We start from the raw sequence: 13,937 nt of genomic DNA, 5'->3' as shown, positions 1-13,937 counted from the left end.
GAATTTGCAAATATGAAGAAAACGATGAATATACTCCCTCTAGTACACGTGTCTAATATCAAGCATACGAAATATCTGACCAAGATTTTTGAGAAGCTTTTCCCTTGCAAGATTACAATCCTGTTACTATTTTCAGTTTTTTTTCTAGAATGTATGTCTAACAAAAAAAAGTTATAGGAATTTCCAATTACAACTTTTATGGCAGCTAACAAGTGACTGTTTTCTTTTCAGAGAAATAATATGGCGTCAGTGCTACTGCTCGGTGCCGTTGCGGTCATGCTGCACCTAGCGTCTATATCAGCAGCACAACCTGACCACGGATGCAAAACACATTGCGGCAATGTCGAGATCCCCTATCCATTCGGCATCGGCATTGGCTGTGCCATGGACCAAGGCTTTGAGCTCAACTGCAGCAGGTCCGTCGATGGAAATGACAAGCCATTCCTTCTGCGACGGGAGATTGTAAGCATATCGCTGTCCCGTGGTCAATCCCGAGCTTTATCGCGCATCCCATCATATTGCTACAATCCTAGTACAGGAACAATGGATAGCAAAATTTGGGAATTTGAATTAAGTTGGCCTTATCGATTCTCAAACGTGGACAACAACTTTGTTACCATTGGTTGCAACACAATTGGATACATCTACAAGACCAACGGCATGACAAGGGATGCAACAGGATGTGTATCGGTATGTGGGAGCCCAGCAGACCTCACAAATGGCTCGTGCGTTGGTGTTGGCTGCTGCCAAAATGTTGTTCCCAAGGGTTTAATGGGCTACAACGTCTATTTCTACGATGTGGATTATGTCAATAAAACAAGAGAAACAAATAGTTGGTACTTCAACCCGTGCAGCTATGCCGGCTTGGTGGAAACTGAGGCGTTTATCTTCAGTTCCGATTATGTAACAACCACAAGGTTCAATGATACCTACAACGGCCGCCAGCCGGTGGTGCTTGACTGGGTGATTGGAAATGCAACATGTGAGGCGGCACGCACAAACATGTCTTCCTATGCGTGCCGTGGCGGAAACACCGTGTGTGTGGATTCGTCCAATGGCCCGGGGTATCGTTGCAACTGCTCCATCGGATACCAAGGGAATCCTTACCTCTCTGGCGGATGCACAGGCAAGTTCCTCTCCTTGCTCCGTATGCATCTTTAGTTCGTAGATTTCTTTTAGAGCAATCTAGAAAAATGATTTCTTCAATGGACAGGTGCCTGTAATAATATTTTTCCTTCCCAAGTATGCAAAAAATTTAAATAGAGAGGTAAATCCGGGGCTAGACTATGTGGATTTGTCTCTTTGTTGATGGGGGTTGCCAATCAACTTCTATAAACAGTTTTGTAATAGTACTAGATCTGTAGATGGATATGTAAATGGAAAATATAGAACCAACTGCCTAAAGAAGGAAAAAGTACAAGAAACAACTATACTAACAATCTATGGCCCTCATCTAATATTGATCAATTTGTTATATGGAGTATTAGACTTACCTTGCTCAACCTATCACTTTGACTAGATGTAGTAGTATTCATTCTACTAGAATTGCAGCCCAGTTAACTGAAAAAGAAGAATTCTAGATAAGTGTCATTTTATTGTAATCTAATGATAATCCAATGTTTGTATCTGTTTATTATATTATCTTCGAAATACTCACGTGGGACAGGTATTTTGTTTGATTTTCACTGTAGATGTCAATGAATGCCAGCGCAGTCCAAGCCCCTGCCCTGAGTCTGCATCTTGCGAAAACACAGCTGGAGGTTACCAATGTTCATGTCCTTTCGGCAGCAATTTTTCAAATGAAACAAACACTTGCACCAACCGGTTTATAGGTAAACCACCAGAAGTTATCACTTTGCTCTATTCATCTTACAAGTTACAACCAATGATGCACCGTTTTAGATTCTGAAAAATGATCTCTGTCGTGTAATCTGGTAAATATTTTGTGTTTTAGTCAGAGCAGCAGAGTTGTCACTGTTATACTCTGTTGTGTAATCTGGTAAATATTTTGTGTTTTGGTGGGAGCAGCAGAGTTGTCACTGTTATGCTCTGTCACGGACGGAATTTCTTTTTTGCTTTAACTTAGACTGGGACAAGAGTGTTTGTCCTTTGATTCTAAAAAACAAAACAATGCAATTGCAACTATCACTGGCAACAAACAAACAAAAGATAAGTAGTTACATAGAAAAAGGGAAACTTGTATGCCTCTAACTATTATGTATGCATACTTTTGTAGGAGTTGTTATTGGACTAAGCTCTGGTATTGGAGTTCTGTTTCTTGCGTCAATTTCAGTTTTGTTGGTTCAAAAGTGGAAGAGAAGTACTAAAAAGCGAGTTCGGAAAGCACACTTCAGGAAAAATAACGGCCTTCTCTTGGAGCAATTGAACTCATCCGATGAAAGTGCCACACATAGCAGCAAAATATTTTCCTTGGATGAGTTGGAAAAGGCAACGGATAATTTTGACTCCACACGCATTCTAGGCCTCGGAGCGCATGGTACCGTTTACAAGGGAATTTTATCAGATCAGCGTGTAGTGGCCATAAAGAAATCCAAAATGGTCGATCAAATAGAGATTGATCAATTCGTGAACGAGCTTGCCATTCTGTCGCAAATCCATCATCGAAACGTGGTAAAACTATATGGATGCTGCCTTGAGTCGGAGGTGCCTTTGCTTGTGTACGAGTTCATCTCCAGCGGCACGCTCTCTGAGCTTCTTCATGGTGATCAGCTGAGTGCTAGAAGCTTATTAACCTGGCACGATCGTATTAGGATTGCTAGCGAGGCGGCAAGCGCTCTTGCTTACCTCCATTCCGCTGCTGCAACACCAATCTTTCACAGGGATGTAAAATCTGACAATATACTCTTGACGGATAACTTCACCGCAAAGGTTGCAGATTTTGGTGCTTCACGATCCATTTCCATCGACGAAACTTGTGTGGTCACGGCGGTGCAGGGTACATTTGGATACTTGGATCCTGAATATTACCATACATGCCAGCTAACTGAGAAGAGCGATGTTTACAGTTTTGGTGTGATAATCGCCGAGCTCCTAACTAGGAAGCAGCCAATCTTCCTCAATTCCAGGGGTGAAAAGCAGAACTTGTGCTACCACTTCGTTCGAAGGCTACAAGATAACACTATGATGGAGATCGTCGATGTTCAAATTCTCGAGGAAGGTAATGATAGACAGATCAGTGAGGTGGCCGCCCTTGCGAGGGCATGCTTGAAGCACAAAGGTGAGGAGAGGCCTACCATGAAAGAAGTGGTGCATAGGCTGCAGCTCCTGAGAGGCAAGATGTCAATGAAGAAAAACCATGAGTTGGAGGTGGACAATGAAGCGGGGCCATTGTAACCTTCGAAATATAGGCACAAGTTCTTCCCTACCTAGCCACCAGATGCTTGTTTTTTTGGACTGACGTACCTAGCTATATAACGGAATTCATATCAGACTTTTTTAGAACTATTTTTAGTACTAGCACAAATGCCCGTGCATTGCAACGGGATAAAAATATCAGTTCTTATGAACACGATTTGCTTGGTCAACGAACTATGTCAAGGGACAACAAACGCTGATTACCAAAACATATGCATAATTGGAGGACCACAATGTAGAGCCTAGGACATGGGGTATGATTTGGAGTAATTGAACTGATTGACAATGTTTTTCTTGGAAAAACTTTTGATCTATTTATCAAATGTCATGTTAATATAAAGAACATCAGAAATATTAAAAATTACATCTATGTCATGTGTTACAACATGCTAAAAAATTCATCACTCCGATACTCCTAATCCAATTATTATTTTTCTCAAAAAAAAAGTATAGTCAAATGTCCCTAAGATGGGGAAGAATTGTTCTTTCAAGCCGACCATCTTTACAAAACGTCTAACAAAATTGTGTATTTTTGTGTGGGGGGATATATGCAGTGTTCAACTTGCGGCCCATGCTTCGCTAATGAGTAAACATGATAATGCTTTTGCAAAAAAGAAATACCAGCAAATTGGCTTACAGGAGAGAGAGAGAGAGAGAGAGAGAGAGAGAGAGAGAGAGAGAGAGAGAGAGAGAGAGAGAGAGAGAGAGAGAGAGAGAATTGATAAAATTGCAATATTGATGGCATGCGTTTGTATCTTCTTGCTCGATGTTGTGGTGATGCTTTATATATAAAGCGGGGAAACCCTTTTTCGTGAATGCAATATTGATTAGTGTATTTTATTGACCCACATATATGTTTAATGCACAAGTGCATGTTATAATCCCCAAGGTCCCGCGCTCTCTCAATAAGTCAATATTATGCTCAACATGCATGCATCTTCGTTATTATTCATTCACTTCCAAATTAGCTTCTCAAATCCTTTCCTTCTTTATTTCTTTGGTTGCACGTCGAAACGTCGGGTTGAAATCCTCTCTAGAGAGCCGGAAGTCAATTTTTACCCTTCACTTATTGATTTTCGAGATGACTCCTTGATACCCTGAAAAATGATAGACCTATAGAAGTTACAAGGATTGGATGTAAAAAGGCGAGGTGGTACTATTTAATACTCCCTCCGTTCCCAAATAATTGTCTTTCTAGCCATCTCAAATGGACTACAACATACGGATATATGTAGACATATTTTAGAGTGTAGGTTCACTCATTTTGCTCCGTATGTAGTCATGTGTTGAAATCTCTAGAAAGACAATTATTTAGGAATGGAGGGAGTAGATTAGACCACATTGCTTTTCAGATCAAACATTCACCTAGGCTGGTAGCACAATATTTTACATCACCGTGAGGTTGTGAGTTCAAATGTTTTTTTTTCTTAAATGTTTTACCCAGCCCAAATGTTTTTTTTCTGCTGCTTTTTACCCCCTATGTGGGCTCCCATGTATAGACATACAAACACACAAAGGCCCGGCTAGAAGCCCAGCCGAGCGGACAAAGAAAATATCGAACGGAGCTGACTACAACGGCTGCTGCTTTTTACCCCCTATATGTGGGCTCCTATGTATTGGACATACAAAAACACAAAGGCCCGTCTAGAAGCCCACCAGAGCGACAAAGAAAATATCGAACGCAGCTGACTACGACGACGTACGAAAACTGTGTGACCTAGGAAGAAACAGACCAAACGGACGATAATTACGGGAGTAAGAAACGATCACCCTTTTAATTTTAACTAGCAAATATGCCCGTGCGTTGCAACGGAAGAACAAACTATCAAATTATGCAGGAGTGGTAGATAATGGATATTAAAATGCCAAGGTGAGATAAGGGCTTTTAAAATGTCATTTCAAAAACTATGTCTAAGTGATGTCATGATGAGATAAGAGACTTTTGAAAAGTCATTTCAAAAAACAAAAAATGTGATGGTTTGACCACGATTTGATTTCCTAAGGCGCCACAACGAATTATTTTTGGCTGAGCAAACTGCATTGATGGACCCTGCCTAAGCTAGACTGATGAATGATGTATATCATCTTGACCTAGCGTAGCGGTGGTTGTCATAACAATTACTGTTGTACCAGAATAAACATAGCTATGTACAGAGGCAAAATAGACATTTAGTCATTTTTATATAGTTTAAAAAATCTAACCCATAGATAGTTGTGTAAATATTTTTTGGGTTCAGCATTGTACGAAACACAGAAGCCTTTTTTTACCCGATGTGAGGGACTAAATAAAATCATAAATCGACCTCTAGAGATCCCCTGTTAAAACTTCTACGCAGCCGATGTTTCGTTTTGTTCATCATTTACGGTCCTGTTTTAATTTTGGAAACATTTCAAAAAAATCATGTATATTGAATGTGTTTTGAATACTGGATTTTTCTTTAAATCATGTTTTTTTCATGAACATCTATTTGATATTGTGATTTTTTATATGATATGCGAACAATTTTTTAAAATCATGAACAATTTATGATTTCTCAATAAAACTCGCAGCTTTTTCTAATTTGGTTCTTTTGAAAATCCCGAATGAATTTAAAGAATGAAAAAAGTAAAAAGCAAAAAACGAAATAGAAAACAGGGCGCCACAAGCCGCATATGGGCCGGCCCATTAGCGCGTGCAGGAGGAGGAAAAAGTGTAGGAACCAGGGATCGAACGCTGGTCTCCCGCGTGCTAGGCGAACGCCTTGGCCATTGGGCTAGCTGTAGTCTTGTGTTTTATTAATGTATCACAATACTATAAGAACTAAGTCGGCGGTGATTTTGAAATAAATCTGAATCGTTTTACTTATGGATGGCACGGTGGGTAATTTATGCCAACTTCGAGGGCTATTTCTATGACGGACGACCAGAAACACTATTTGCTTTATATATACTAGCAAATATGCCCGTGCGTTGCAACGAAAGACAAAAAATTATGGCTAACCAAAAGTACGACTCAATATCCTGATATATGAGCGTACTCTATTTTAACACAGTGGCTCACCATGTTGCCATTTTTTTCTCACCCTAGCTGATGATGGTCGCGATGTCCACGTGATCACAACGCATTCGACGTGGTAAATCCCAAGGCTATGAGTTTGTCAGTGCATGCCACACTTGTCATTATGTTGCGCAAGGGAATGTTTAAAATTTTAAAATCAAATCTCGTTGACCATGAACTACTCCCAACGCCAAGACATATAAAGACTTTCAAAAAACTAATTAAATCCTAGACATAAAATACTTTTGAATCAGTGAACAGTTTTCGGAATCGACAAACATTTTCTTTTGAAATTTTTTATTTTCTCAAAAGAATCATGAACATTAGTTTTGTTTACAAAAAACTAAATGCATGAACCAGTTTCGAATTCATTAATTTTTTTTGACTCAATAAACATATTTTGAGTCGATGAACTTTTTAAAAAATTGGAGAAAATTTTAAAAAACAATTTTTTTGTGAACATTTTCTAAAATGTCATGGAATTTTTTTCAGATTCCCGAATATGTTTTCAATACACAGTCATTTTTTTCAAAATGATGAACATGATTTTATTTTCCAACCATTTTTTTCAAATTGTGTTTTTTTTTATAATTTTGTGAACATTTTTGCAAAACCACCAACATTTATTGAATCTGTATTTTTTATGACTTCTCAAAGATTTTCTTTAAAGTCACAACTTTGGAATTTTAAAATCCCGAATTAATTCAAAGAAGAAAGAAGAAAGAAAACAGAATGAGAAAAGAAAAGACAAAAAAGTAAAATGAAAAAAATGCGTGAGAAAAGAAAGATAAAAAAGATGTGGAAAGTGGGGATCGAACCCCGGTCTCATCGCTGGACGAGCGACCTCACGACCACTCGGCCACCCGTAGTTCCATGAGTTCTAGCTGTCGCGGCCCTATAAAACAACCAAGGCGGTGGCGATTTTTGTCCCAAAAACTAAATCGTTTTCCCGCTTACGGGTGGCATTGGTGGGTAATTTTTACCAATTTGAAAGGTAATTATAGTGACGGACGACAGAAACTCAATTTACTTTATTATTAGGTAAAGACTAGTAAATATGCCCGTGCGTTGCAACGAGAGAAAAAACTATCAAATTATGCAGGAGTGGTAGATAATGGCTATAAAAATGCCAAGGTGAGATAAGGGCTTTTAAAATGTCATTTCAAAAACTATGTCTAAGTGATGTCATGATGAGATAAGAGACTATTGAAAAGTCATTTCAAAAAACAAAAAATGCAATGGTTTGACCATGATTTGATTTCCTAAGGCGCCACAACGAATTATTTTTGGCTGAGCAAACTGCATTGATGGACCCTGCCTAAGCTAGACTGCTAAATGATGTATATCATCTTGACCTAGCGTAGCGGTGGTTATCATAACAATTACTGTGGTACCAGAATAAACATAGCTGTGTATGGAGGCAAAATAGACATTTAGTCATTTTTATATAGTTTACAAAAACTAACCCATAGAAAGTTGTGTAAATATTTTTCGGGTTCAGCATTGTACGAAACACGGAAACCTTTTTTTTACTCGATGTGAGGGACTAAATAAATCATAAATCGACCTCTAGAGATCCCCTGTTAAAACTTCTACGCAGGCGATGTTTCGTTTTGTTCATCATTTATGGGCCTGTTTTAGTTTTGGAAACATTTCAAGAAAATCATGTATATTTTTTTTCTAATTCCAGAATGTGTTTTGAATACTGGATTTTTTTAAATCATGTTTTTTTCATGAACATCTTTTTGATATTGTGATTTTTTTCTATGATATGCGAACAATTTTTTGAAATCATGCACAATTTATGATTTCTCGATAAAACTCGCAGCTTTTTAAAATTTGGTTCTTTTGAAAATCCCGAATGAATTTAAAGAATAAAAAGGTAAAAAGGAAAAACGAAATAGAAAACAGGGCGCTGGTCTCCCGCGTGCTAGGCGAACGCCTTGGCCACTGGGCTAGCTGTAGTCTTGTTTTATATTAGTGTATCACACTTTCTAAACTCTTAATGTCTCGGTTGGTAGGTCGCGTTCCGGATTTTATTTTCGTCCCACCATTTTCGTCCGGTTCTTTTCCGTCCTCCTTCCCACCTTGGTTTTTTTTTTCGTAGGTTTTTTTCGCACCATCCCTCCCGCTAAGAAAAACCCGTACGACACCCCCTCTCCACCCCGCCCCTCCTACGCCGCCACCGCCGCCGAGCGCTTCCTGACCTCGCCGGGAGCAGACAGCAGGACCCCACCGCCGTGCCTCCCTCTCTCCTTTCTCCTCTTTCCTCTCTCCCTCCCTCTCTCTCTCTCTCTCTCTCTCTCTCTCTCGTCTCTGAACTACGTGTCGTTCCTCTCTGCAGGTGCCTTCATGGCCGCGTCATGGATCTCGCCGCCGTGGGCTGCTTGCTCCTCCTCGGACGGCCTGCCTCGCCCACGTCCAGGTCTAACTCGTGGGACGACGACAATGCCGCCACCATCGTGAATCTCTACGGCAGGCTGTGACCGTGGCCGTGGCGCGAGGAGCGACGAGCTCCGCAAGGGCATGCCCTGGAGCGAAGAGGAGCACAGGTTGTAATCTCTGACGACCTGTTCTCTGATTCTCATGCCCCTCCCGATTTTGACATAAAGATTCCTGCTAGAGTAGCAGGATGGTGCTACACTGATCCTCAAGACCACAAATTTATGCAATTTCCTTTTTTTTATCATGTGGATGTCAACAAAAAGGGACCCGTGTTATATTGTCATGCGCCAGATTCAACTGTTTGCATCAAAGTTGTTTGGATTCACCAGGAGGAAGCGGTCAGTCGTTTTTCGTCCACATCCAATAATTGACTACAATTTCAGATTAGTTTTTGTTTTTGCAGCAATTCGAAACTGCAGAACACATGTTCATCTTCCCCCAAACTACACAGTCAATAGTAATAGTTTTTATGATAATACATGAGCCAGTACTATGGCTCAATTTGATATGCTATTTGGATAAATACACTTTTGTGGAATTGTGCGAACTTCTCTTCATGTTGTTTACAGGCAGCCAAAGTTACACATCCAGCCATGACGACTACATGTAATTGTTTGTACATAAACCTCAGCTCAAGATAAGGTTGATGGAAGTATTTTCTATATATGTTCTCCCCATTTAATTATTTTTTTGATAAGTTCTATGGGATAGCTGGAGCGATGTTTGTTTTATTTATAATGTGTACATCTATGTATCATAACTTGTGGCTGCATGCCTATCAAGTATTTGATGCATTCACCTGAGATTAGTAATGATGTTAAGTCCTCCTAGATTAATCTCATATATACATTTGCAGGTTGTGCTTTACGATCCTAATGAGGGATTTGACAAGAAATATTTTCCAATCGGGAGAGGTTTCGTATCAGTTATATGAGAAGTGCAATATTTGGTACGTGTTTTTCTTGCTTATGTTTTCAACCAATGTATCATCTAGCAATTAACCTCTTTTCCAAAAACTACCGCACTTTCATTGAAAAAAGAACAATTGTACTTGATGGACAACAATGGATGTAGGCTAGCAAAATAGACGTGATCTATTTTCGCCTTTTTAAAATATCTTCAGAATTGTACACTCACTCACCATATTACTCTTCTGATCTCCATAGAGGATTATGTTTGTGAGCATGTTAATTGCAGTCTTCTATTTATGAAGTAGCCATTCATTGGTCCATGTTTTGCTGATCGACTCAGACAAAGTATACAGTTTGCTTGAATTTATACTGTGATATGAAGCCAAGATAAGTTTTAATCAATGGCAATTAAAAGTTTTGTTTGAATTGCTGAAGATCTGAAGAATCCACTCACCCAGAGATCTTTTTAGTTGGTATGTATACATGTCTAATTTCTGAAGGTTTGAGTATATTGGACAAGACCTGTAGAATTAGGGGAGAGAGGGGTGGCGGCTGGGATAGAAAGATGGCCTGGTATTGTATTCTATTGGAGTTAGAGTTTCCTGTACAAGGGGGCAGCACATATATAGGATGCAGGGTTACATGGGCCACATGGGCCACATGGGCCATAAGCGCACACACACACACACACACACTGAAATACAGATAAGACACAGCCCAACACTCCCCCTCAAGAGGGATGATAGATATCTATCATGCCCATCTTGTCACAAGCAAGATTGTTCTCCCTGGTTCTCAAACCTTTTGTCAAACAATCGGCGACTTGTTGTCCAGAGCTCACATGAGTTATCTTGATGATTCCTGCATCCAGTTTCTCTTTGATAAAGAATCTGTCTATCTCCACATGTTTTGTTCTGTCATGTTGCACTAGATTATTAGCAATGCTGATTGCAGATTTGTTGTCACACCACACATTCAGAGGATCTTGTCTGAGCACTTTCAGCTCAAGCAGAAGGCCTCTTACCCATAACATCTCACTCAGCCCTTGAGACATTGCCCTATACTCAGCTTCTGCAGTTGGTTTTGACACCATCGGTTGTTTTTTGCTTCTCCATGATACCAAATTTCCACCAACAAACACACAATAGCCAGAGGTTGATCGTCTATCATCAAGACAGCTAGCCCAATCAGCATCGCTATAACCGTCAACATTCAAATGGCCATTACTCTTGAACCAGAGTCCCATACCAGGGCTGCCCTTTAGATACCTCATGATTCTATAGACTGCATCAAGGTGTCCACTTCTGGGGTCATGCATATATCTACTTACTACACTTACTGCATATGTAATATCTGGTCTAGTGTGACACAAGTACAGAAGTTTGCCAACCAATTGTTGATATTTTGCTTTGTTAACTTGTTCACCCATCTGTGTTGTCAATTTGTGATTTTGTTCAATGGGAGTTGGGGCTGCTCTACATCCAAGCATTCCCATATCACTTAGAAGCTCTAAGGTATACTTCCGTTGAGACAGGGCTATTCCCCTCTTTGATCTTGCAACTTCGATACCCAGGAAATATTTTAGCTGACCAAGATCCTTAACTTCAAATGCTTTGCCTAGGCATTTCTTTAGTCTTCCAATCTCCTCTTCATTGTCTCCCGTTATTATGATGTCATCCACATATACTGCAAGAATAGTAATCTGTTGCTTGGAATGTTTATAGAAAACAGTGTGATCTCCATTGCATTGTTTATACTCCATACTGCAAACTGCTTGCCTGAACCGGTCAAACCAAGCCCTTGGCGATTGCTTCAAACCATAGAGAGATTTTCTCAATCTACAAACCTTCCCAACAGTCCCAGGTGTAGAAAGTCCAGGAGGAATTTCCATGTAGACTTCCTCTTGTAGATCTCCATGTAAAAGGGCATTTTTTACATCAAGTTGGTGTAGTGGCCATCCAAAGTTAGCTGCACATGAGATTAGAATCCTCACTGTATTCATCTTTGCAACTGGGGCGAATGTTTCGTCATAATCAATACCATACGTTTGGCTGTACCCTCTGGCTACCAGTCTTGCCTTGTAACGCTCAACCTTACCCTCAGGATTCTGCTTCACTGTGAAGATCCACTTACAACTGACTGCCTTCTTCCCATATGGAAGATTTGCTAGCTCCCATGTTTTGTTCTTTCTCAGGGCCTCCAACTCTTCCCTCATGGCTTCACACCACTTTGGATCTTGTCTTGCTTCTTTCCAGTCTTTAGGAACAATCACGGCTTGAAGTGATGCGACAAATGCTCTAAATGAAGGTGATATGGCTTCATAGGTGACATAATTACTGATATCATGCTCAAGATTGCCCTTGCTCAAAGTTTTCCTTGCTACTTCCTTCTTGAGAGCAATTGGCAGGTTAGGTGATGCTTCTTCAGTACTTGAATTTTCATATGACTCCACTTCAGATGAGCTTCCTGTCGCTTGAGTTTCTTCTGACTGCTCCCCCTGTTCCATAGTTTCTTTTGACTGCTCCTCATGCACTTGTTCCTCCGCACCTCTCTTCCTTCTTGTATACACCTGAGGATTCCTTTCCTCATTTGGTCTCTGCCACCTCTGCTGTTCAGCCCCATCAACTACAACTGGAATGAAGGATCCCACTATTTTCGGGGTTGGTATTGGCTGCTCCTTGTCGCCATTGGTGCTGCACTCACCACTCAAGTTGCACTCCCCCTCTTGACCACCCTGCATAGATTGTGAGTGGTCAAGTTCTTCGAATAAAGTGCTGAGATCTGTCTTCTCACCATAGAAAGGCTCAGATTCTCAAAAGGTGACATCCATACTTACAAATGTGTGCCTTTCAGCAGGACTCCAACACTTATAGCCTCGCTGCCCTGCAGGATATCCAACAAATATGCATTTTACAGCTCGTGGATCCAGCTTTCCCACTGCTGGTCTGTGATCTCTAACGAAGCAGGTGCACCCAAATAACTTCGGAGGAACTGAGAATTTGTTCTCCCCAAATAGCATCTCACATGGGGACTTCATACCAAGCATTTTTTAAGGCATCCGGTTGATCGGGAACATTGCAGTCATGACAGCTTCACTCCACAAGAATTTTGGCACATTCGTGGTGAACATAAGTGATCGAGCCACTTCTAAAATGTGTCGGTTTTTCCTTTCTGCAACACCATTCTGAGCAGGGGTATCTGGACATGATGTTTGGTGCATTATGCCTTGTGCTGACAGGAAACCTCCAAATTGCTTGTTTACATATTCAGTTCCATTGTCAGATCTGATCACCTGCACCTGCACATTGAATTGGTTTCGCACATAGGCATAAAACTCCTGAAAACATTGGAATACCTCATCTTTATGTCGCATGAGGTACACCCAAGTCATGCGAGTGTGGCAGTCTATAAATGTCACAAAATATTTCATTCCACTAACAGAAACAACATGACATGTCCACACATCAGAGTGAATCAGCATAAACGGGGATATACTCCTTAGCCCCTTACTCAAATATGAGATTCTTGTGTGCTTTGCATATTCACATGCATCACACACAAGCTTACTCTTGTCTACTCCATGCATTACATCAGGAAACATCTTACTCATCTTATCAAAAGCCATATGCCCCATGCGACAGTGATGGATCATCGCCATTGTCTCACTTACTCCAACTAGTACAGCCAAAATAGGACTAGCACCAGACCTAGACACATCACGATCCATATACCACAATCCACTACGCCTGGTTCCTTCCCAAGTTTCCTTCCAGTCATCCTCTCCTGAATCAAACATATTTTCTTATCAAGAGTTATTCGGCAATCTATCTGATCAATCAAAGCACTTAGAGAAAGCAAGTTCACAGGAAAAGCTGGAACATGTAATACATCAGATAATTTAATAGTGGGTGTACATTGAACTGATCCAACTCCTTTAATCGGTTGTGAGGTGCCATCAATAGTTTGTATTGTTTCACAATGTGTAATTGGGTACTGAGTATATGATTCAAACTCAGTTGAGGTACCCGCAACATGCTTGGATGCTCCAGAATCTAATATCCAATCTGGAAGGAAATCATGTGTGGATATAGATGCATTTGCAAAGTTACCTTCCCCTGTGTAGACAAAGTGGGCAAAGTTCTCGAAGGTGTTGTCCTCCTGGCTTCTAC

The 13,937-nt window shown here is 40.4% G+C and overlaps 1 protein-coding gene across 1 annotated transcript; it reads left to right on the top strand.

Moving 5' to 3' along the window:
* Positions 1-240: 240 nt before the first annotated feature.
* On the top strand, positions 241-3,354 carry LOC123116666 (wall-associated receptor kinase 5-like). Its single transcript, XM_044537599.1, has 3 exons — positions 241-1,126; positions 1,692-1,832; positions 2,237-3,354. Exons 1-3 carry the CDS (start codon positions 241-243, stop codon positions 3,352-3,354), a joined length of 2,145 nt encoding a protein of 714 aa, XP_044393534.1.
* Positions 3,355-13,937: the final 10,583 nt, after the last annotated feature.

The sequence above is a fragment of the Triticum aestivum genome, chromosome 5B, assembly GCF_018294505.1.
Source record: "Triticum aestivum cultivar Chinese Spring chromosome 5B, IWGSC CS RefSeq v2.1, whole genome shotgun sequence".
In the NCBI taxonomy this organism is placed as follows: Eukaryota; Viridiplantae; Streptophyta; class Magnoliopsida; order Poales; family Poaceae; genus Triticum; species Triticum aestivum.
This window is presented reverse-complemented; position numbering and strand designations above follow the sequence as displayed.

What these genes read in the sequence shown, in the direction of transcription:
- LOC123116666 (XM_044537599.1), top strand. Translation starts at nt 241, where the DNA reads ATGGCGTCAGTGCTACTGCTCGGTGCCGTTGCGGTCATGCTGCACCTA. An exon ending in CCTCTCTGGCGGATGCACAG is followed by an intron (nt 1,127 to 1,691) that starts GCAAGTTCCTCT and finishes TTTTCACTGTAG; the next exon opens with ATGTCAATGAATGCCAGCGC. An exon ending in TTGCACCAACCGGTTTATAG is followed by an intron (nt 1,833 to 2,236) that starts GTAAACCACCAG and finishes ATACTTTTGTAG; the next exon opens with GAGTTGTTATTGGACTAAGC.